Genomic DNA, 24,888 nt, shown 5'->3' with positions numbered 1-24,888 from the left:
GTTGTTTTTTTTTTTAGTTTGTTAAGATAACACTGCTTTTATAATCAGAAATGACAATATATACTTTAATGAATAAATTAACTAAGAAGACTCTAAAATAATTAAATGGTCATACTATTGAAAATTTTATTCATTTTGGCAACAAATTAAGTAACAAAAACTCATAACTAAGTTAATGTAGAAAAAATGCTTTAGGAAAATTACCACTTTCTGCCGTTTGGAAGAGAAATGGGTCACTAAACACTCCAATGCCAGCACTGTTTTCAGCAGCCACCTAGAGGAGATTGAAATAATTATGTTCAAGGGTTTTGCTCTCTAATTAAACAGAATCTGAAATAATAAAACTTTGACTTATTATTTGGCAAATGATAAAGACACTTTTTCTCTCATCCTTACAATACACCCAAAGTGTAAGGCATATACAGGGTTTGTCCATATTTCTATTTCCCCTAAGGATGTATTTAAAGCATAGTTTGATTCAACAAATTTCTCATATTCTAAATGGAAAAATTAATAATCAAGTTTTATAGCCTATGCTAACAATTACCATTTAAAGTGCAACTTCTATTGATAGTCTTTCTGAAATAGTAGTGCATGCAGTAAGCATTAGCTTTGTTTTCTCTAAAACATGTACAAATTAATTATTGATGTTCCTTTGGAAGCGTCTGTGCCTTCTTTTCTGTTGGTTAATCATTTGTTTTTAATCCTTCTTGCCTTCCTCCCCCAAGCTAGGTTTGAATCCAGACCAATATAGATGTCTAATGATGCCTGACAGAGTAGAGTACATGTTTAAGACAACTCTATAATTTGGCAAACACTAGCACAGTAAAAAAAAAAGTCCAAAAAATTTGAAAAACTCCTTAGCAAAATGGAGTAACAGAATTTGACCTTTACCTAACCTTTCTCTTCATATGTGGATATGAACAATTCTGGAGCTTTGTGCATTTAGCAAAGTCTTGAATTGTGCTCTGATTAGTACCTCTTCCACTCAGACAAACGAGATTCTGCTTTTGGTAACTAGTTGTAAAAACATTTAAGATTTCTCAAGAATTTATATCTTACCCTTTCTGCTTGGGTAGAGTTTGGCCTATCCATACATGTCTTAAAATATTTTTGCTGGTATTTAAAGAAATCAAACGTGAAACCAAAGCTTAATTCACTCGCAAAACTAATGTTTTCATTTCCTTTGCTTTCTTGCTCAAAGCCTTGGATTTTCAGTTCACTATGCGATACTTTACAAGTTTTATTGATACAAAAATATCTTGCTTACTCTAGACTTCAGTGTCTAAATGAACATTTTCTCATTGCTTATTGACAAACGTACAAAATTCTGAATATCTTAAAATGGTCATTTAATTGAAATGTATTGTGTACATACTTAATGGTTAAAACTTTACAACCTTATTTATTTTTAAATTTGCTACAATAAGAGGAGTGGAGGGTACCCATGCACAGAGAGACTAAGGATTGACATTCAGGAGAGGGGTGAAAGGAGTAGATCATTGAAAAGACCACCGCTGACTAAATAAGGGAGAAAACAGAGGCATTCAGTTGAATAGGATCCAATCCCTGGTTAACCCCGCACAACAGTAGGGAGGTCAGGATTAGAAGCCACACCTTAGTTTGAGAGCAAGGTCAAAACTGGGTTCTGTTTCTAAAAGGAGAGGGGCACAGATTCACCAAAGATGAGAGAGTTGAGGAGCATGTAGTAGCCAGCATTGGACATAAGCCCAGGTTGACCTACTGTGGAGCACTAGTGACTACAGTACTATCTGTGCCTCTGATGGCAGTCAAATGGACAGATGTCTAGTTGACAATTACTTTTAAAAATTTCTCATTAGGACCAAAGGAAAACAAGATTTGGGTAGACTGACTTAGCTTTTAAACAATAGTAGACTTTGAAGCCAAATTTGTCGCTAAATTTACAGTATGGTAAATGGTGGTCTTTAAATGTATATTGTGTTCTCTTAGTAATTTGTCTGGGTGTTAGCTCTACTCTTAGAAAAGGGCTGCAGTGAATTTCTTGGGAACTTTAAAAATTGAATCTAGGAGTTATAATGATAAATTCAAGGTCTGTGAGCCTTATTAAAGTTTTTAATGAATTGTTTTCCTCTATGTAGTGGTATAGATGAACTATAAGTTCTTTTTGCATCAATGTAGATAATTCCTCAAACACTTCCTGAAGACCTATGCAGAACTCTAGGGTTCTGTGCTGGGTGCTGGGACTCTGATACTAAATCCAGTAGGCGAGCCATGTGGTAACTCAGTGACACACAGTGGCACTTGGAGATGCTTTATGGAGGAGCTGAACTGAGTCTGGACAGAGGTCTTAGCAGGAGGCAGGCAACTGAGACAAAGAAGGAGGCAGGGATGCCTCCGTCTATTCAGGGAATGATTCCACAGTGACGTAGTAAAAACTCAATCGATAGGATTTAGACTTTGCTTAATTTTTCTGTTCTTTGATGTTTCTCTCTTTCTCCCCCCACCCCCAATGTTTTCTTTATCTGTTATAGTGATGCCTTATTTGAAACTGGGCTTAAAAACTGCAAAAGGAGGAAATTGGATCTAGAAAGCCTTTAGGCTCTGTAGTAATTTGGCTTTCTTTTTTTAAATAAAGATTTTGTATGTGTTTGTTTCAGATTAAGTTTATTTAGAAAGTTACAGAGGTAATAGAAATGAGCCAGCGGGGCTGCCTGGGCTCAGGAAACATGTTGCAGAAGCAAAAGAAGGGCCCTTGGAGCTCAGGAGAAAGAAAGGCAAAGGTAACTGCCTGGTGGGGAGAGGGAGGAAGGAAAAGGCTCAGGCATGCTCCCAAGAGGAGAGCTCTGGTAGAAAGGTTTTAGATAATCATAAATGGAATCATTAATTTGAGTGCTAATAACAAGAATGAAAATTATAATGGAACAGGCCAAAATAATATACCAGCTGGTTTGTTATCATAGCCTATTATTAAAGTAAAATTCTATTGAAATACTGTAACTTAAAGGTACATTTTCGTTTTTTAAAAAAATATATTAGTAACTAGGAATGGAGAATTTGGATGTGTGAGTGGTGGAGATTTATTTTTATAAGGTAATTTTTATCCTGACAAGGATTATTTTTTTAAAAGTTTTTTGCACTTTAAATTTTAAAGTAAACATGTTCAATAAGCATTATATTAGATTGTAGGGGGTTTGGTATGTATTTTCTTTTCCTCTTAGTGATGTAAAATAGGAAGGATATATTGAATTATGGAAACTGGAATAATGACACCAAATGCCTTTACTGGAGATAGTATGTTTGTAAGTCTACACTGGAACCAGGCATATAACCTTTCTTTGGACTTGAATTATAACTCTGAAAAAGGCCAAATAATCATAATCTTACTACAAAATACCAGTGACTAAATTTCTAACTGAAGGCTTTTTAGTTGTCAAACAGATAAGCAGCTTAAGCCAGAAAAGATTTTTAACTTCAGTTTTAATAAACTTATTTTAAGAAGTTCTCTTCCCCTGCCACATTCTCCATCCCTAAAGTAATAAGATAATACTTGGAGTGAAACAGCTGTTACCTTTTAATTCAAATCATTTGGGAAATTACTGTTTGAATTCTGATGCTGCCATGATTTCTCAAAAATTAGTGTGAACAAATCAATCTTTATAAAATGCTACCTTTTGTCTCTTTGCAATTTTATACACAAATTAAGACAATAACAGGGTGATAATGAGTTAACTCAAATTCTGAGTCTTGTCACTTCATTAAAAAAGTATACTGCCTTTTTTTTCAATTATTCAAGGCCAATGACTTTTAGGAATATGTTTTATACCACATATATCTTTTTTAATTAAAGCAAGTGCCTTGATGCTATTACACATAAATCATGCTTAATCCTCTATGGCAGTCGGGGGAATGTCCAGCCCAAGGGCCATATAAGGCCTGTGAAATCATTTGGTCTGGCCCTGCCAAAGCATTAAGGGTGAATTAATTAAATATGGCAGACTAATTTTTAAGTTGGTAATTTTGTAGGGCCTGCAAATGATGTTATAAATATCCAAATGGCCCTTGGCAGAATAAAGCTTCCTCACCTCTACTCTATGGAATGAGAATGAGTTATTGATGATTGCAGCCTATTGTAGGAGAGGGGGAGTTGGTTAATAGCAGATTCTTTTTCTCTGGAAGGGTATGTTCATTGTTTACTACATAAGATCCTATATGTGTTATTTCATTTGCTAATAAATTGTTATGCTAATAAAAAAAATAAAAAATAAAGTGCAACTTCTATATACCAGGAAATCTTCAAACAATTTTATAAATCTCATTTTAGCCACATAATCAAAACATGAGGCATTATTGTCAACAATTTATAGATGAGAAAACTAGTTGAGAGAGGTCAGATAACTTGCCTGAAGTCATACAGGCATAAGTAGCAGAACCAAAATCCAGCTAAAATTTGGCTTATTTTTAAAGTTCAACCTCTTTCAACTGTAGTCACTCCATGCAAGATCTACAATTATTTCTGTAACAAATACAAGACCATAGCTATGGTATCTGGCTTTAGAGTTTACAATTTAATCAGGCAAATAAACACTCAGGAAAACAATTTTTAAAATAAGCAGATCTATTTAATCATTTAGACTAAGGATTCTAGAATTTCAGAGATGAAACAGTTCTTTTTGACTTGGATAGCTCGTCAAATAGAACAGGCAGAGAAAGTGTCATGAAAACGGAGCAAGACTCAAGGCCTTCCAAATGCCACACCGGAGTCAGACGATCTTGGTTTCAAGTGCACCTCTACCAATTCCCAGATAAGTAGGTTTGGTCAATTAACTTAACTGTTCTAAGTCACATTTCCCTTTTCTTTAAAATGGCAATAATAACGTATCTATGTCCTAGGATTGTTCTGAGGACTAAACGAAATAGCACATGTGATATACTTAACAGGATTTTTCCATTATCATATAGATTTGATACCTACATTTTGAAGATATCAAATGTAATATGCCAAATACCTTTTGGAATTCTGCAATCGCTAACATTTATCTCCACAGTGTAAAGGACTCAACAATGATTTATAAAGTGTGGGATGAAAAGAATAAGAGAATTCAAAGGAATAAAAACTCAAACTCCATAAAAATAGATCTAAGCAGAGCTAAGTTGGCTAAGTAGCTTCTCATATCACATTAAAATATAAACTCTACTTATCACCTTCAACAGGATATTTTCACATAAATTAATCTGAATATGCACCTGTTTATAGAAAATATCTGTAGTATGTCATTTTCAGATGCAGTTAGGAAAAGGTTTCCCATTCTTTAACCCACTTTTCTGCAATAAAATTGCCATCACAAATGTTTAAATTTGACATTTGTATCAGTAAAAGTTTGTTTTTACTTTTCTCATTTGTGAGATCTCCAATTTTGGTATATGCTCTCCAGTTCTTGTTATGTTTTTTTATTTCCCAAATAGGCAAAATTCCAGTAGGAAAAACCCTCCAGGCAAAATCTCTCCATCATTTCTAACCATTCTAGAAGGTCACCCCAGTTTTGTCTGATCACATATTTATACAGCTCTAACAGATTTTTTCTCAACATTCAATTACCTACAACAATCAAAGAACATTTGATGTTATGTTGAAAGTACAGAAGAACAAGAAAACATCTGTATTCTTTACTACCTCCCTAGAAATATCACAGATATCTCTTAATTGTAAACATTTTCATCTGGCCTAACTAATTTAGGATAGTTTTTCATAGGTTCTTCTTTATTTCATTTTCAAATAAGATGTTAAATTTTGCATATTAAATGTTGTAAAGGATTAAACATTTTTATTAGCACAAATACCCAGTAAATTATCAGGAAATATTGGTGAATGGAGCTGATTTGAATTCATGGTTCTTTGAAAAACTGGCTCATGAGTAACTTCCATTCCATTACCCAAAATTTCAATAACAGACATACAAATACAACAGGGTTCAAAGAAAAATAACAAAGCTAACTTTGATTTTAATTAAAAAGTAGAACATTTTCACTTATAAACCCTAAATTATGTATTTTAAACTTAATTTATTCTTTGAAAAAAATCACTAAGCCAATGCTTTTAAAAATAGATAAATTACATAAATGCACATAAAAATGAAAGAGGATTATAACATTTGTTTGTTTTAAAAGCCCCGGTGGGCACTGAGGTCATGATTCAAATTATCATTCCTCAGGCACTTCTGTGCAGCTGAAAAGGCTTGACCAGATGGGAAAAGCTCCTTCACCTTTAAAATAAGGGAATATTTTAATACTAAGTAATTGTTAAAAAAAAATTATTACCTTGATTTCATATGTTGTTCCAGGATTAAGATTAGTAAGAAGAACTTCCAGGCTGTCTGGCTTTGCTCTAACTTGTGTATATGCTGCTTGCATCCATGGACAAACTTCCTTATACTTCACAACATAAGAGATAATCCTTCCATTTGGATTAGGGGGTGTATTCCAAGACAGGAGAATCCCAGCAGAACCAACTCTTTCTCCTGCTAGGAAGACTGGAGGCCCTGGTTCTATTAAAGCAAAATCATGTTAAATTATTGTATGTTAACAGTCATAGGGAAGAAAAGTATTTGCAAATGTACACTTGTGAAGATGAATAGTCTCTTAAATGTGAATGCATCCTCCCTAGAACCAAGAGAAAAATAAAAAGACTAAGTACTTCGGGAAATACCAAAAACATTCTGTTATAAGAATGTAAAAAATGGAATGCTACTAAATACTACATGCCAAATATACTTTGGATGCCAGATTATTTTCAAAAGAAACTTACTTGTACAGTCTTACACACAAAACTGAGAAAATAAGAAATAGTCTTGCAAACTGAATAATTCTTTCTTAGCAAGTACAGTGAGTTTATTTTCAGGCTCTTTATTATTTAAATATTACCAGTAACAGTCTCTCATCCGTTTCATGAACAGGTATAGAATAGTTACCTTTAGTCTTTGAAAGAAAAGGACACTAAAGAACCAGTAAAATGAAGGTCCTAAACATATCACTTTCTTAAGTTTCCATTTTTGCTTTAATTACCAAACTGCTTTCGTGCATATAAAGCCCATATTGCTAATATAAGTGTTTCCATCCAATAGATTTATACTGGATCCAAATAGAAGCACATACTCACTTGTTACATTCGTTGTCACTGTTCTACTAACAGGTGAGCTGTATGTTGTAGCAGAAATTGAAGAGATTGTCACATCGTACCTAGTGCCAGGAACAGCATTGGAAACATCAACCTAGAACACCAAAAACAAACAATTGCAATAAAACTCTTCCTGGAAAGCAAGAAAGCTAAAATAATGAATCTATCACAGTCAGAACAATAAAGCAACTTCACTGTATAACTCTGCACTGTTTAAAATATCACAAGTTTCATAGTATTGTAAAATATAAGTGTGTTCTATCACACAACTATTCACACACAAAACTTACAAAACATACTGCATTATAGAACACTAAATCTGTATTTCCATCTATGCTAGTTCATTGTCACAAGAAACAACTATTTAAGAGTCTTAAATCTATAGCCCATTGCTTAGCCCTCATTTTTATGAGTGTGTATGAAATACCTGTGTCTCTGAAGTTCCAATAAAAACTAAAAAAAATAGGATAAGAATATCCATCGTTATTACATTTTTCAGGCAGTGGAATCACATTGATGGCTCTAGAGAGAAATGTTGCATGCATTAATGATTTAAAGACAGATCCTCCTGGCAGGTACACAATTAATGAGCCTGGATTACTCAATAGCTCTGCCCTTTCTTTGTTAAACTATTCATGAACCCTTGGATGGTTGGCTGTAGGTTCAGGGTAGACTTAAAAAAAAAAAAGTATAGACTTCGCTAAGGTAACAGTCCACTGATGCTGAAACTTACACTCCTCAATTCGGCAACAGTGTTTCTGTCTTCAACTTGTGCTTTGAAAAACTCTCAAAGGAGGATGTTTTCGTGCTGAATGAGTTTCATAAAGAACGTTCCTATTAGGACCAAATATAAATACAAGTTGGCTCGGCAAGTGTGATAATGAAAACTACACCTGATACTCTCCGCCTCCAAGATCTTTGATAGAAACAAAGCCACTGTCAGGAACCAGATCCACATGAAACCCTTCCGCGTGGCCGGAGGGCAGGCTCCAGCGCAGAGAAAAGGAATGTGCGGAGATATTGAAGGCTTTAAGTTTCTCTGGCTTTTCCGGCTCTGGTATTGAAAAATTAGAGTTTTCAAATGGTTATTCAGCGAAAGCTTCAAAGAAGAAAATGAAAATCAATGGATTAAGGGTCAAGTTTCAAACTAATCACATTGTTAGAAAGCATGGAGTCCTTTAAATTATGTCTGGTCATGCGAAGGTGCTAGGCATGTATATCATACTTTTAACAATAACTAATTTTTAAGTATAATGATCAGAAATAGCATATCGACTTAGGTTATCTGTCTCTGGAATATTTTTTTCTTTTTTACTTACTAAAATCTGTTGGTGGACCAGATTGTTTTTTAAAGCTTGGTTGTAATAGAAAAAATTGAATCATTTTAAGCAAAGTAAGTACAAACTATTTATCCAATTATCTGGATATTTACCAAATAGAAGACAATTGGAAAAAATGTATAACCAAAACGTGGCAAAATTTTTAAAGGGTTACAAATTCTGATAAATACTTAGTTAGGTGTTTCTTTTTAAAGGAAAGCTAAGCTTTCAGATGGGAGAGGAAATATGATAGTTTTTAACTTAGTCTAACTGTCCTAGCTATTTCAGCCATAATTTTCTATCTTTGCTTCCTCTGTTTTCAAAATTTTTCTTATGCTGCCTCTACCTCCTTGAAGGGAGTTTCGAACATTAAGTTCTGCTGATTGGTTGCCAATGACTCATTTTTTTATTCCACTTTATCTTTAGTGCAGATTTCAGACAAACAATATAAGGGAGGGAGAGAATTTATGAGGACAAGCATGTGAAAAACATACCCGATACACATCCAATTTAACACTGTTTCCAGAAGAAAGGAGTCTGGAATTAATAACTGAATTCCACTTACCATTTTAAAGCCCTCCCCCATCCAAGATCACTTGAATGAATATAATTTTTAAATATACTTTTCCTAACAAAACTGATAATGAGACATTGCCTAAAACAGAAATCTTAACATAACAAGTCAATTTCTCTTTTGGGGGGAGGTGGGAGGGAGATACTTTTGGAATTATTGTTTATTCCCTTTGAAAGTTCCTTTAATGCTTATAATGCTTCCCTAGCACCTGAAACTGATATCAATTAATTAACTTGCACCACAACAGTTTCAAAGATACATCCTCTAGGCATCTCCAAATTGCCCACAGAGTGAGCACTAGAGTTTTTTGTAAGAACTCTTTAGAAATATTGTAGTCCTGGCCTGTGTGGCTCAGTTGGTTGGAGTGTCGTCCCTTGCACCAAAAGGTGGTGGGTTTGATTTCGGGTCGGGGCACATACTTGGGTATTGGGTTTGATCCCAATTAGGGCATGAGCGGGAAGCAATGGATCGATTTCTCTCTCTCTCTCTCTCTCTCTCTCTCTCTCTCTCTCTCATTAATAAAAAAATAGAATTATTATAAGCCCAAGATAAAAGATCAGGAAAATACCCAGTTTGTGAGGGGTACAATTCCTTTGTTGTTCATAGGTGCTGGCATTTTTCCTGGATCATTGAGCACACAGACTTATGTCCTTGGTATTCTGAGGCTTGAGAGAAAAGAGCTTGATTCTGCTAGTCAGCCCACATTAACATAGACAAAAAGTCCAACATGACAAAAGTCCAATTAACTACTACCAACACGTACTGATTTATATGAGGGCAATGCTATTGCTTCAAGGGTCCCGGAAAATAGCTAATATCCATGAAGTCTTAGGGAAGAATCTAGAAAAATACCTCAGCAATCTGATTTGGTGTTTTGGTGTTTTGGAAGAAAAAGGAAGATCAGAGAAGTGAAGGTCTGCTTACTGAGATAGCGGTGAGATAGGATGTAGTTTCCTAGACTGAGGTTTAAGATTACACACTGAAGAACTCTTGGCTAAGGATGAAGCCTGTCTCACCAAGAGGAGGAAGAATATATTTGTCTGGACATTTGCCAATCTGATCAGGAGGGAAGGTCTGAAAACGTCAAGACAATTTGGTAAAGTCCTTTCAAAGCAGAGTCGATAGAAGCCTGGGAAATGGACAGAATTTAAGAGTAAGTGAGAAAAGGCAGCCTGTCGTCAAGACAATTTGGTAAAGTCCTTTCAAAGCAGAGTGGTTAGAAGCCTGGGAAATGGACAGAATTTAGAGTGACAAACGGCAGCCTGCGTTTCTGGGATCACATATGAAAGAGAAACAGTCTGAAGAACATGCAGGCCATAAAAAAGATTTTAGATTTTTTACCCCCTAAATACAATGAAAATTCATTTAAAAATTTTAAGCAGGAAAGCAATCTGATTTGGTGTTTTTTGTTTTGTTTGTTATTTAATTTTAAACCATTACTCTGGAATGGTATGATTTGGAGAAAGGTTAAAAATAGCAGTGAGATGCTAGTTAGTGGGATCTTGTTAAGTCTGAGCAGAGGAGCGAGGCCTGCCCTCATAAAAGGTAGTGGAGGTAGAACAATGCCAAGTCATATGGAAGAGTGCAGCTCTTTGCGTATGAGCTGAAAGATTCAATTAATTGAAAGTAGACCCATAATAAATACATGACTTGCACTCAATGGAATTTAATCCCTCAAAGGGTAGGAAAATATGAAACAAAAATATTACTCTTAACCTAATTGTTACTAAACAATAAAAACTAGAGGTGGATATGTTTGGAGTTTTAAGAAAACAAACAAAAAAATCACAATATGTTCAATTTAATTCGGGCTAGCAAAAGGAATTCTAGGCTTTAATTGGATATTTTTTTAGACCATAGTCTCCCAAAAATTAATCTTCAGAACCCTAAGTCCTTAGAACTTAATAGATGTCCCGTGATCAAAACACTTTGTCAAATAATTTCCATTTTCTGTTAGTTTTCTTTATTGCAGGATATCTCAGAGCCTTAAATATGCTTAAATATATCTATTATGATTTCTAAAGCAGTAACTCCCAATAAAAATATAACGTGAGCCCTGGCCTGTGTGGCTCGGTTGGTTGGGTGTCATCTCATGCACCAAAAGGTTTCCGGTTTGTTTCCTGGTCAGGGCACATGCCTTGGTTGCAGGCTCAACCCCCAGCAGGGGGCATGCAGGAGGTAGCCCATTGATGTTTCACTCTCACATCAATGTTTCTCTCTCTCTCTTCCTCTCTCTCTAAAAATAAATAAAAAATTTTAAAAATATATAAATGTCAGCCACACTAAAAAAGGAGAAACATGTAAAATTAATTTTAACAATATGTTATTTAAACCAATATATCAAAAATATCATTTCACATGTAATCAATATAAAACTATTAATAAGATTGTTAATTTTTTTCAAACTGTCTTTGAAGTCCCATGTGTCTTAAACACTTATAGCGCATCTGAATTTGGACTAGCCCAATGTCAAGACTCAGTAGTCACATGTTGCTAATCACTACATATTAGTGCACTCTAAAGCATCTCACAGCTTTCCCGTTAACATTTCAGTAAATTTACCTAAGCTGCATTTTGAGAAGCTGAGGGAAAAAAATAGAAATATCCCATGATCGGTATCTATAAGGGAAACAGCTCAAAAGAGTTGGGAGAACCTCAAAAACAAAATTCTGATACAAACTATTGTATATTAACCTTTGAGAAAGAAAGTAAAAATAGATCTGAAATGGAAGAAAACAGCACACCCAGAGCTCCTCAGTCTATTCTGACTCCTAAAAGAATACATACAAAGTGAGGCCAAAATGTTACATATCCCAGAATATTCACAAAACAGTTGCACAAACCTATCAAAACAGTATCAAGAAAAAAACCCCACAATACAATGCACAGCTTTTTAAAAATAAAACATGAAGACTCTACAAAGTTTCATTGCATTATTGTTTTTATTACTTCCCATGTACCAAAACTGTAATGATAAGCTATCACATTTACTAGTGAGCCTTTTCATGATTAAATTATTTGTTGGGCATAATATATACTATGATCCATGGGATACTCATGCATTGGATACAAAAAATAAGAACTCTTACCAAGTTTATTATATACTATGCACTGTGCTAAGCACTTTCACACATTGTTTTATGTAGCAGTTATAACAATTCACAAGTAGATACAATTATCATTGCCATTTTTAAATGAGAAAATTGGGAAACAAAGAATTTAGATAACTTCTCCAAGGCCTCAAGGCTAACAAGTGAATGGTAGAGTAGGATTTAGTCACAGGAGAAATAGCTTCAGAGCTCAAGCTTAATTAAGATTGTGAACCTTAAAATGGAGATGAAACTCGATTACCAAGGTAGGCCCAATCTAAGCACACAGACCCTTTAAAGTGGGAGAGAAGGCCCTGGCCAGTGTGACTCTGTTGGTTGGTCATTGTTCCATACACCAAAAGATTGAGGGTTCAATTCCCAGTTACGGTACATGCCTGGGTTGCAGGCTCAATTCTCGGTGGGGGCCGTGCAGGAGGCAGCTGATCAATGATTCTCATCATTGATGTTTCTATCTCTCTCTCCTCTTCCCTTCCTCTCTAAAATAAATAAAAATATATATTTTAAAAATTCCTTATCCTTTTGAAGATACTATCAGGCTCAAAGAACTTTCTCTACCCATGCTATGGAGCTAGCCTTTCCTTTTTCTGTGCAACCACATTGTTTGAACATACTCCCATTACTTCACCTATTAATTTGATTTATACTATGTGTTTTCTTGCTTCTATTCTTTACTACTCTCTGCATATCCTAAGACTATGGGTTTTTTTCTATGTGTAAAGCACATAGTAGGACATCAAAGACAAAGTTTTTAGGAGATGGGTGATCCCCAAATCAGCATCAAATTTAACTAGCTGTACCTTTAATTTAATGTGAAACTAAGTATAATATTGGCTGCATTTATTGAGTACTGACTATATACCAAATATTGTTTTATTCAATTTACATTTTACATTTATTATCTCAAAAATCCTCAGAATATTTCAGCAAAATGAGTATTTTTACCCTCTTAAATATTCTGTGGACTCTAAGTTTTCAAATTTTAAAAAATACATTGACATTTTATCTTGAACAATACAATATGCAATATAAATGTGAACTTTAAAAATACCAAAAAGAATTTGTATACCTGCAACAACGCTGATAAATGTTCCAGATCCTTCAACATTGCCTCTTACTCTGTGTACTGTGATGTTATATATCCCACCAGGAGTCAGATCTGTAACTGTGTACTCAGTCATTCTTCCCCAAATGAAATATTCTTTTGCAAATGTTATGTTTGATATATAAATCTTGTAATGAGTGAAGTTGGTTTCTGTTGGATTCCACATTAAATTTGCAGAAGAAGTATTCACAGCTTTTAATATTAAGCCACATATCTTAGATGGTTCTATTGAAAAGGTAAATTACATGTAAATAAAACTACATATATATAATGATATAGCAAACATGAATAATATAATTTAAACACTTATGTAATAATCCTTAAGTTTATTCATGTACTAGTATAATGTCCTACATGTTCAGCTACGCAAATAGAGAAATAGAACATTATATATATAAATATATGTTTTTATTGACGTGCCATATTAACATCCTCCCTTCTTCCCAACTAGTTTCCTCAACCAATCATAAATCACTTCCCATAGTAATTCTTGTAGTCTTGTGTCTCCTGAATGCTCATTTTTTAGCTACCACATAGCAGTTAGCTAGTGTTAAATGAAGATGAGACAGAACAAATAAGTTAGAGAAGCAATGAGGACCAGAAGTGAGGGCATTTTCAAATGTGATCTGGTTATATCATTTTTTTTAATAGTCCTATATCACTTCACTTCAATCCACTCATCAATGGTAGTCATGTTGTTTCTTGCAATATTGGTCTCCACTGGGAGAGGATCCTACAGGCCTCACAATCTTTTACAAGAATTGTTATAGTTATACTATAGTATAACAAATACTATAACTTCTCCCAACTCTAAAACATTGAGACAGATTTACAATTGATTTACAAACTTTGGGGAAAAGAAGATAGAGTTCTCTGTTTATCAAAACTCTACCTCAGATGAAAATAAATTGTGCTTATATTATTATGTGTGTATATATACATATGCACACATGTGTTCCATATATGTGACATGCATGACACATGTGTGTATATATATACATGTTGACTTCAGATTTTTAAAAAACTCTATGTAGTTCCCAATACATTTACACATATAAAGAAAGTTTTAATTCATATATTTTTGAGAGTTCTCTTAACATTTTTTATCATCAGGCTTTTATTATTCCTTTATTATCAGGCTTTGTGTTTTAAAATAGCTTTATTTATGCTGAGCCAAAATACTTTCAATTTTTTTAACTATAAAACAAAGATTTCATTTATGATATACCCTTACTTGTAGTCACTTTTTTCATCACGGATACACTGTAGTCTTTGCCTCTAACTGTCTTCACGTGAAACATGTAGTCCACACCTGGAGTCAAATTCTTTACTTGGACTTTGTTTCCATAAACAATTACTTTAAATAGCTTTTCCTTTCTAGATGTCATACAATAAGATACCTAGAAGAAGGAGAGATAAATTGATGTTTTTCATGGTTTAAGAAGTATTTACTTAGCACCAACTTTGTTCTAGTCACATTCACATAAACTACTACTGCAAGGTCGGGGCTGTGATCCTCCCTATGTTCACCAAGAAGTAATTTGAGTCTAGTTGAGACTAAATAGCAGTCAACTTCCCATAGCACTGAGCATAGAGGACTGAATTAGAAGTAATTCACTAAAAGACCAAGAGTCTCAAACTGTTTTTACATTTTCATTTACATATGCTCTGACTTATATGTGTATATGTACATAATGATTGGGACTTTCCCTTTTAGTTGCCTGAGAGCAAAAAAAATATTATGTAAAGTTTTATAACCACTCTCCAAATTCCGTGTAAGCAGAAGACAGGAGGAGAAAGGACCTGCTGAAGTCTAACTTTCTGGCCTAGGGGAGAATGCCAAGACATTGTCCTGGCTGCCCAAGAGGTGGGAAGTAGGGCTTTTGCCAACACCCCACACTCCAGCTAAATGAGGAGGGCGCCACGTGTATCACCACCATCACCTGAGGGTGCCTGCTAGAGAAAGCAGCACCTCCCAGTAAGTCATGTGCTTAGGCAGCAGACGTTTTGTTCATATGTCTGGTTGATCACAGAAAAAGGAAATTGGAAAAAGAGAACAAAGAAAAGAAGAAAAAAAAAGAGCCGTGGAGCAATTTGTACACCCACCTGTGCCCTGACAAAGATGCCAGAGCCTCCATGGGTGAAGTAGAGACCACAAAGAGTGGTCAGGCTTGAGCTATCTTTCCAGGACCTCACCCTAGAAGGCTGGCCTCCGTGCAAACAGACCCTCACAGCAGAAAGCATCAGGACATATGCCACAGGGAGGAGCTAAAAAGAGTTAAAAATGATTGAGCCAGAGCTGGTCTGTCATGTCAAAGAAGTGGGCAGTGGAGGTAACCCCCAGGGGCCTCGGAGAACTCATGCATGTGCCGGGGAGAGAGCCAGTGTTTGCAGGACCGTTAAACTGATGTCATTGGCAGTCAGTCAGTGTTGGGGGGGTAGACAAAACCAGCAAGAGAGAGAACAAAAATAGACACCCAGAATGAAGAAGGTGCTTCAATTTTTTGTTAAATGAATGAATCATAAATGTCACATTCCATACCAGCCCATCCTTTATCATAACCTGAGCCAATCAATTATTCATTAAAGCTTTGAGAATTGGCATTGCCTTTAGAAATTTTCAGTGGAGTAATCTGATCGTTCCAATACCTTGGAGTTTAATTCATTAAATGATTTTTACTCTTCTTCACTCCTTACCTCACGTTTGTAAAACAGAAAGATATTTCTAAGTGAAAGTAATCACAGTAATTTTATATATTATTTCAACTTTATTATACTTTTAAGAACATTGTTATGTGGTAGGAGTGAAACAAATTTTCTAAGCAGACATGTTTATTGCTGTTTTGTGGGAAGAGTGTTTTGTTACTGGAGGAAGATAATCATTAGGTCTAGAAGCATATCATTGCTTATTGACTTATAAGGTGTCACTGACAATTACCTTGCTTGTCTGGCATATGAAAAGATAGAAGGAGTGAATAGAATGCTGAGTACTTCTGGTTTGGAAAAGAATGATAGGAGAAAGTACCATGTAATAATAGAAGAATATTTCCTGAATAAAGTACTAAATTCAAACATAGTAAGTGGCATATTAAGGTACAAATGAAAGGGGTAGAAGGAAAAGAAATTGTCTGTAGTGACCTAATGATGAAAATATGTAAATTTTTAAAAGTGCAATTTGAAAAATAGAGGTTTGTTCCCATTGTATGTGGACTACACATGCCTAATAGAAACCAACAGAAGAAAACTGAATTCATGCTTTATGTCTACTTTCAAAGCATAGTTTGAAGACCTGGGATGATTAATTTTAAATGATGAGGAAAATGATCCCAATTATGCAAGTACACTTTGCTAAGCAACCAGGATACTGTTGCTTAATTCATTAAAATTTAACAAATAATCTCATTGGTTGCGTAAGACTAGGATAACCATTAGTAATATAATATATTTAATAAAAATAATCTGAATCCTAAACATTAACATGATCTCTTAAAATAAGTTTCACTTAATAACAGATAATAATTTAAAGTCTCTGAAAGAAATGTGTTCATTGATATAGTAAAAAATAATTCTATGGCTATATATTTTATCCAGCAACAAATAATTTTATGGGCTTGGTTAACCCCATGGAAAGATCATTTCTTTGGGCATTTGCTTTGAAATAATGTGAATCAAAACAGAAAGACAAGGGTAAAAAATGTGGATCTTTTACAATTAAGATTTAAAAGGCAGATTTTTCACTAGAAAATACCAACACTGAATATAGGAATGGTTTGAATCACTCTAAAAGGATAGAATTTTTCATGAATGATTTATTATTCAAGATGCCCCTATGATTGAATTACATTTACAAATAACAGATAGAATGCTCACTCCTGACTTTGTGAACTTGCTAATGTAGAAAATCCTCTCCTCTTTTCCATGCATCTGAATCCTACCCATTACTGAAAGTTCAAGTTCCAACTTTTCCTGATAATTACATTCAGCATTGACGTCTTCTTCCATCATCACCCCAGTCATATATGGGAACACTGATATCTAAAGTTGTATTTATCCATCAAATATTTATAGAGCACCTATTTTAGGGCAAGCATTATTCTACATACTAGATATTATAGTAAATTAGAGGCCCGGTGCATGAATTCGTGCATGGGTGGGGTCCAGCTGGTGGCCAGGGGTGAGGGGGTTGGGGGTACCATGGGAGGTTGACTGGCCAGCCCTGCCCCTGACCAGGGTTGGGGGGGTCGACCGTGGGTGGGGCCAGCTAGGAGGAGGGGCCGAGGGAGGCTGGCCCCACCCCCACCCCCATTGGGCCAGTTGGCCCTCTGCAGTGTCCGTCATAGCAACCGGTCATTCCAGTCATTCGGTCTTTCCAGTTGTTCTGGTCACTTGGCTTTTATATATATAGATAAGACAAAAAAGGTTTCTGATTATAGGAAATTACATTTCTAGTGGTGGCACCTAACAATAAGCAACTCAATAAATAAATGAATGAGATAAATCATCCACATGATGAGTGACTAGAAAGAGCAGTTTTATTTAGAGTTGGTAATCAGAGGAGAATATGAGAAGATGGTATTTGAGCTATAAACTCAATGATGGGAAAAAAATAAACCAAAACTGGAGGCAAGATATCCATGCATAATGAATGTCAAGCACAAAAACCTTATAATGGAGATGTGCTTGAGAAACAGTAAAAGCCAAATGTGGTCTCAACATAATAACTAAGTAGACAGGATATGTAGATGAAGGTCCAATCAAATGAAGTATTGGAGACCATTGCAAGTAGTTTAGATTTAATTTGAAGAGCAATGGAAATCTGTGGAGGGTGTTGAACAAATGAGAGACACAGTTTTTAATAGTTCTCCCTGGCTGTGATGTGGAAAGTGGGTTGTAAGGTACTCAAGATTGGAAACAGACCAGTTAGGAGGCAAGAGACTATTATCTGTCACGTTGGCTGCTGGTCTCAGTAAGAAATGATAGTGCCTAGGACAAGAGTGGTACAATGGGTTGAAGGAAAGTGCACACATTAAGGGTTTTAGAGGTGGAAGTGGCAGAACTAACTAGCTGATGAACTGAGGGATGAGTGAATAGGAATAATCAAAGATAACCAAGAAAGTGATTGCAGGACCCTATCCTTTCCTGAGATGAGAGATACTGGAAAGAGCAGGGCTGGGGTCACACAGGACAGCCTTGTAAGCCATGGTAAGGAGTCTTTGAAGCACAAAATGATACATTTTATTTTGCTTAAAAAGAAAGAGAATGATGATTGCTGTATGGCAAGGGAAAGGAAAAAGAGAAATTCACATTAAAAGTGAGCTTCTTTGGCCGGCCAATGTGGCTCAATGGTTGAGTGTCAAACCATGAACCAAGAGGTCACTGGTTTGATTCTGGTCAGGGCACATGCCTGGGTTGCAGACTCAATCCCCAGTAGGGGGCGTGCAGGAGGCAGCAGATGGATAATGTTTCTTCTCATCATTGTTTCTATCTCTCTTTCCCTCTCCCTCTCTCTCTAAAAAATCAATAAAAACATTTTTAAAATGATAAATGCTTACATAGTTAACTTTTTTAAAAAGTAAGCTTCTTTTTCCTTAAAAAAAAGGAAAAGTAATAATTCAATCATTCACTCATCAAAATATTTATTGACTCTTGCTATATATCAGATACTGATCTCAGTAATGGAACCAAAAGGTGATGAGTGGGCAAAAGGTCTTCCCTCACAAAATTTATATGACAAATACATTATCTCATTTAATTCCCACAACAATTCTATAAAATAATAATAATCTTCACTGACAGAAAAAATAGCACCAAAGAATATAAAAACTTGTCCAAGGTCTCACAGTTGAGGTGAAGTTGGGATTCAAAGCAAGAAATTCCAGGGCTTTGATCCTTCTGTTCCAGCACACTGCCTACCACACCTTGTAAGATCACAGGATAACTGAACACAGGCATCTATATCAAAGTTGCATCTTATTAGAAGGCTAGCACATGAGGTCTGAAAGATAGAAATTATGGACAAGTATACAGTAAGTTTGGAACTCTACCCCTAAAGAAATGGTGATGTTAGCACATGTACATCTACAATAGCAATACAAGATAGCATGACAAAAGTAACACAGAAAAGGTTAAACTGAAGTTTCATAAAAGTTCTGTGCAAGGAAATAGTACTCTCTGATAATGGGATCAGAGAAGGTTTCAAAAAAGAAGTAGGATTTGAGCTGGGCACTGATGGGCCAATTTTACCATCTTCCACCTTATCATTAAATCCAGATGACAACAGTCACTCTGTAGCTGCATAGTCCACTATCATAGCCCCTTGTCAATGTGGCTGTTAAGTACTTCAAATGTGTCTAGTCAGAACTGACTGAGATGTTTTAAAGTATAAAATGGACACTCAATTTTGAAGAGTTAGTATAAAATAATGTAAAATATATCATTAATAATTTATATATTGTTTACATGTTAGTATTTTGAATATGTTGAGGTAAATAACATATATTACTAAAATTCATTTCCCTTTATTCTTTTTACCTTTTTACTGTTTCTATTAGAAAATTTTAAATTACACATATTATTCATTTGTGGCTCACATTATATTTCTACTGGATAGTGCTGGTGTTACATCACTGAGTTCATTTAAAAAAACAGTTAAAATGTGTACGAAAGGAAATGGCAAACTTTCATAAATGTTCTATGTCAACTATTGATTTTTTCCTAAGTTCACAACGAATTCTCTTAGGTCTTAAATATGCAAACTAATATTTATTTTTATGCTTGGAATAGATTAGACCTTCAGTTCCATTACAGTTCTGAGATTCTATTTAAAGATATAAATATTTTTGCACTCACAGTACTTATGAAAAAGCAAGTCAATACTTTCAGAGGATTACTAGCTAGAACAAATATTCAGTGTTTAAATGAATTTCACAGTTTGTACAGACTAATAAATATTCCTTATCTTTTGAACTCTCAGAATGCTGGGCAAAACAAAATAAGGATTTCTATTGTTTAAAGAAAACCCTAATATAAAATTTATTACCAGAATATTTTGTATAAGAATATCACTCAGAGATTAATTCTTCTGAAAAAAAAACACAAAACTGAAATTGATATCCTAATCTCATAAGAAAGATGATACTTGTGTTCTTATGTTCTCTATGACATAGACTTTAATGACCTTGCATGCCACACAGATTCCATCATTTCACATTGGTAGGGAACTTTTAAATAATTTGGTTTTCCACCCTTTAAGAGCCAAGTGGAATTTATATTTCAGTAATGGAACTGACAATGCATGGTGACTTAAGATTTTATTCAAAACAGTTCCTTTGGAAATTTGCCTTGGTTAATCAACCATACCGTAATACATAGTACCCTCCTCCCTTTTGTTTTAGAAGGTTTGGGAACTTGATCTTACCTCCTCCAGTCTTTTTTTTAAAATATATTTTATTGATTTTTTGCAGAGAGGAAGGGAGAGGGATAGAGAGATAAAAAATAAAGGTGTGTGAGTCAGAGAAGAAGGTAAGTAACTATTTTTAGAAATAGGTTGGAAAGCCACCACCCTCCCCCTTCAAAAACTGGTGAGAGTGAAGAATATATAAGTGGTCATTTAAGGGAGGAAAAACAACTGCACAGATATATCTCAAGCAGGTGTGACTATCAAAGAAAGAGTAAGATGTCTAATGCATTTACAATATGAGTCAGAATTTAAGGTAAGTATAGGAAAAGGCAATGAGATGATGGTTCAACAGATTTAGAATTGTTCTGAAAGTTGGCTTGATCCTGAGGGTAAGAGGGAGCCAACAACAATGGTAAGGGCCTCAGCTGAGGCATATAAAATGGAAATGGAAAGGAAGAGAAATATTTTTATAATAATTCTAAGTTAGAATCACTACAATCCCATGAACAAGTACATATAGACATGAAAGAAAGAGAGCAGTCAAAGGATGACACTAAAATTTCTAGTAAGGAAGACTCATAAATGATATTAAAGGGAACTTTTATATAGGGAATGATATCTGAGTAGGGTCTTGAAGAATTGCCAAAGAAAAACATAGAAAAGAAAGTAATTTGGTTGAAAAGAACAATATAACCAAAGAATACAGTCAGGAAAACATAAAGTATAAGAATAATGGTGGGCAATACAATTCAGTGGAAATATGAGATATATGGAAAGTAGAAGATTAGAAAGGCTGTTGGAGTCACTCATTGGAACCAAAGATCACAATAAGCAATATATATAATATTAGGCAGACAGTAGAGAGCCACAGAAGGCTTTATACTTTATATAAGCCTTACAGTTAGATCTATAATAGTATCTCTCTATATATAAACTATCTATATAATAAAAGCCGAAGCGATCATTACAGCGAAACAACCAGAACGACCAGTTACTCTGATGCACACTGATCACCAGGGGCAGTCGCTCAACACAGGAGCTGCCCCCTGGTGGTCAGTGCGCTCCCACAGGGGGAGTGCCGCTCAGCCAGAAGCCAGGCTCACGGCTGGCGAGCGCAGTGGTGGTCATGGGAGCCTCTCCTGCCTCCGCAGCAATGCTAAGGAGCGAGCAGGCAGGCAGTAAGGAGAGAGGGGTTCCAGACTGCGAGAGGGTGCAGGCCAGGCTGAGGGACGCCCCTGTGCATGATTTTTGTGCACTGCACCTCTAGTCCTATATAATAAAAGCCTAATATGCTAAGTGTCCAACCATTCATTAGATCGTTTGACCAGTCGCTATGATGCGCACTGACCACCAGGGGGCAGATGCTCCGACTGGTAGGTAAGCTTGCTACTGGGGTCTGGCCGATCGGGACTGGTTGAGACGGACCACACATGCTCAGGACAAATCTGTGAACTGGGCTGGTTTCGGCCCGATCTCCACAGGCCAGGCCGAGGGACCCCACTGGTGCATGAATAACCGGGTCTCTGGTTATTTAATAACTAATATTTTATATATTATTTTAAATATTTTAAACTTAACTAGTGAGTAATACACATGCTAATGCCTTTTAAAAAAATTTTATTTATAGTTAATGTACAATATTATATTAGCTTCAGATGTACACCCAGTGATTAGACATTTATATAACCTATGAAGTGATTGCCCTGATAAATTTAGTACCCATCTGACACCATCCTATATAATAAAGAGGTAATATGCAAATGGACTGTCACAACCTTGCACAAGATGGCTGCCCCCATGTGGTCATAAGATGGCCGCCACAAGATGGCCACCAGGGGAGGCAGTTAGGGGTGACCAGGCCTGCAGGGGAGGGCAGTTAGGGGTGACCGGGCCCGCAGGGGAGGGCAGTTGGGGGCAATTGGGCCTGCAGGGAAGCAGTTAGGCATTGATCAGGCCAGCAGGGGAGTGGTTAGGGGGTGATCAGGCAGAAGCGGTTGGAAGCCAGCAGTCCCGGATTGTGAGAGGGATGTCTGACTGCCATATGATTTCACTTAAATGCAGATTCTAAAAAACAAAATAAATGAATAAGCATTTTTATTCACTTTTTTACTTTTCTTCTTCCTCTTCTTTTTCTCCTGCCCCCCCCTCCTCTTCCTCCTTCTTTCTTCTTCCTCTTCTTTTTCCTTAATAAGACTTTTTAATATGTCTTGTAATACTGTGTTTGATGGTGTTTAGTTCCTTTTTCTTGTCTGGAAAGCTCTTTATCTGTCCTCCAATTCTAGCTTTGCTGAGTAATCTTGATTAGAGGTCCTTGCTTTTCATCACTTTGAATATTTTGTGCCAATCCCTTCTAGCCTGCAAAATTTCTGTTGAGATATCAGCTGATAGTCTTATGGGAGCTCCCTTGTAGGTAATTAACTGCTTTCTCTTGAAGCTTTTAAGATTCTCTCTTTGTATTTGACCATTGGCATTTTAATTATCATGTGACTTGGTGTGGGCCTCTTTGGGTTCATCTTGTTTGGGACTCTCTTCCTGGACTTGTGTATCTATTTCCTTCACTAGCTTAGGGAAGTTCACAATCTTTATTTTTTCAAATAGGTTTTCAATTCCTTGCTCTCTCTCTCTTCTCCTTCTGGCATCCCCATGATGCAAATGTTAGTATGCTTGAAGTTGTCCTCAGGCTCCTTAAACTATCCTTATTTTTTTTTTAAATTCTTCCAAATTGCCAGCTTGATCCTCTGCTTCATCTACTCCACAGTTGATTCCCTGTAATGTATTCTTCATTTCAGTTAGTGCATTCTTCATTTCTGACTGGTTCTTTTTTATGTTTCTAACTTTATTTTAATGTTTACTATCTCTTTGTTGAAGTTTTCCCAAAATTCGTCTACTCTTAAGTGCATTGAGCATTCTTATAACCAGTGTTTTGAACTCTGCATCTGTAGATTGCTTGTTTCCATTTTGTTTGGTTCTTTGTAGTTTTGTTCTGTTCTCTCATTTGGGACATGTCTCTTTGTCTCCTCATTTTGGCCAACTCCCGGTGTTTGTTTCTATGTATTAGGTAGAGCTGCTATGTCTCCCAGATTTGGTAGAGTAGCTTTATAGTGGCACAGTCTCTCAGGTCACTTAAACTGGGGACTCCAGGTGCACTCTCCTTTCCTACCCTATGACCCGTACACATCTTTTTATTGTAGTTGAGCCTTGTTTGCTGTCAATGGGGGGTGTTTTACTGTGTTTGATGGTGTTTAGTTCCTTTTTCTTGTCTGGAAAGCTCTTTATCTGTCCTCCAATTCTAGCTTTGCTGAGTAATCTTGATTAGAGTTCCTTGCTTTTCATCACTTTGAATATCGGCTGTAAGGACTGCCAGTGACTACAAAGTTGAGCCTTGTTTGCTGTCAATGGGGGGTGTTTTACCCCCAAGCCGATCGGCTGTAAGGACTGCCAGTGACTACAGCAGAGGATCTTCTGCACAGAGGCCAACCCCACAGAACAGGACTTGTCTCAGTGGGGTTCAAGTGTCCACTGAGTTCACCCCTTAATTGTGTCACCTGTGGAGGTGGTTGGGTGGTTATGTTTCAGCATGGTCTGAAGCCATCCACTGGATGTGCTGGCTGTGGTGCCTCACAGAAGGTGTAAGCAAGGATCAGCTGTAACCGATGCCCTGCTTAGGGCTACCAAGCATGAGCTACAAAGTGATCTGCAGATGGATGCTACTTGTGCTGGGCTTGGAGGTGATGGGAGAGGCCAAGCTACAAATGAATGTTGGCTGCCACTACTGCCAGGCATGGGGCTATTTAGCAAGAGATATGGGGCACACTGAGGCCAGATGCTGCTTGTTTGGGGTTTGTAAACCTTTGAGATATTTTAGGAAAGTCTACAGCATGAACCAAGACTGGCCATTTGTATAGAAAAGCCACTGGAAACAGCTCCAGTGGGCTTGTAAGTTGGGTAGAGCAGGGTCTCAGGGAATCCCCAGGTGGGGTGAACAGTGTGAGCCAGGTTGATGGAGACTCAGATCAGATATAGCACTTGTCTCTTGGCCCTGGGGCGGGGAAGGGGGAGTTAGGAACAATGGTCTCTGGAAGAAAGCTTCCCCCACAAGCCTTCATTTTAAAGACCATCAACTCAGTTCCTTCCCTTATGTCCCTGATGCCCCAGTGCTGGAGGTCAGAGGAATGAGTCTAAGTAAGTCCATGTGGGCCCTTTAAGAGGAACACCTAGGACTCCAGGAGCC

The 24,888-nt window shown here is 36.3% G+C and overlaps 2 protein-coding genes across 3 annotated transcripts in view; both read right to left on the bottom strand.

The window, feature by feature from the left end:
• PTPRQ (protein tyrosine phosphatase, receptor type, Q) overlaps positions 1-7,636 on the bottom strand; it is a 219,873-nt gene extending 212,237 nt beyond the window's left edge. For both annotated transcript variants that reach the window (XM_014531678.1, XM_005884154.2), the window contains exons 1-4: positions 7,581-7,636; positions 7,136-7,247; positions 6,298-6,524; positions 205-274 (exon numbers count right to left, since the gene is read on the bottom strand). In XM_014531678.1, coding sequence (XP_014387164.1) covers positions 205-274; positions 6,298-6,524; positions 7,136-7,247; positions 7,581-7,634 — 463 coding nt within the window. In that variant the 5' untranslated portion in view covers positions 7,635-7,636. The remainder of the gene's footprint in view (positions 1-204; positions 275-6,297; positions 6,525-7,135; positions 7,248-7,580) is intronic.
• A 404-nt stretch (positions 7,637-8,040) lies between these two features.
• Positions 8,041-24,888, bottom strand: part of LOC102263789 (fibronectin-like) — a 40,088-nt gene continuing 23,240 nt past the window's right edge. Inside the window, exons 11-14 of the mRNA XM_014531635.1 lie at positions 22,696-22,721; positions 19,067-19,196; positions 14,493-14,658; positions 8,041-8,207 (exon numbers count right to left, since the gene is read on the bottom strand). Of these exons, the coding sequence (XP_014387121.1) occupies positions 8,041-8,207; positions 14,493-14,658; positions 19,067-19,196; positions 22,696-22,721 (489 nt within the window). The remainder of the gene's footprint in view (positions 8,208-14,492; positions 14,659-19,066; positions 19,197-22,695; positions 22,722-24,888) is intronic.

Source organism: Myotis brandtii, unplaced genomic scaffold (genome assembly GCF_000412655.1).
Source record: "Myotis brandtii unplaced genomic scaffold, ASM41265v1 scaffold82, whole genome shotgun sequence".
Lineage (NCBI taxonomy): Eukaryota > Metazoa > Chordata > Mammalia > Chiroptera > Vespertilionidae > Myotis > Myotis brandtii.
This window is presented reverse-complemented; position numbering and strand designations above follow the sequence as displayed.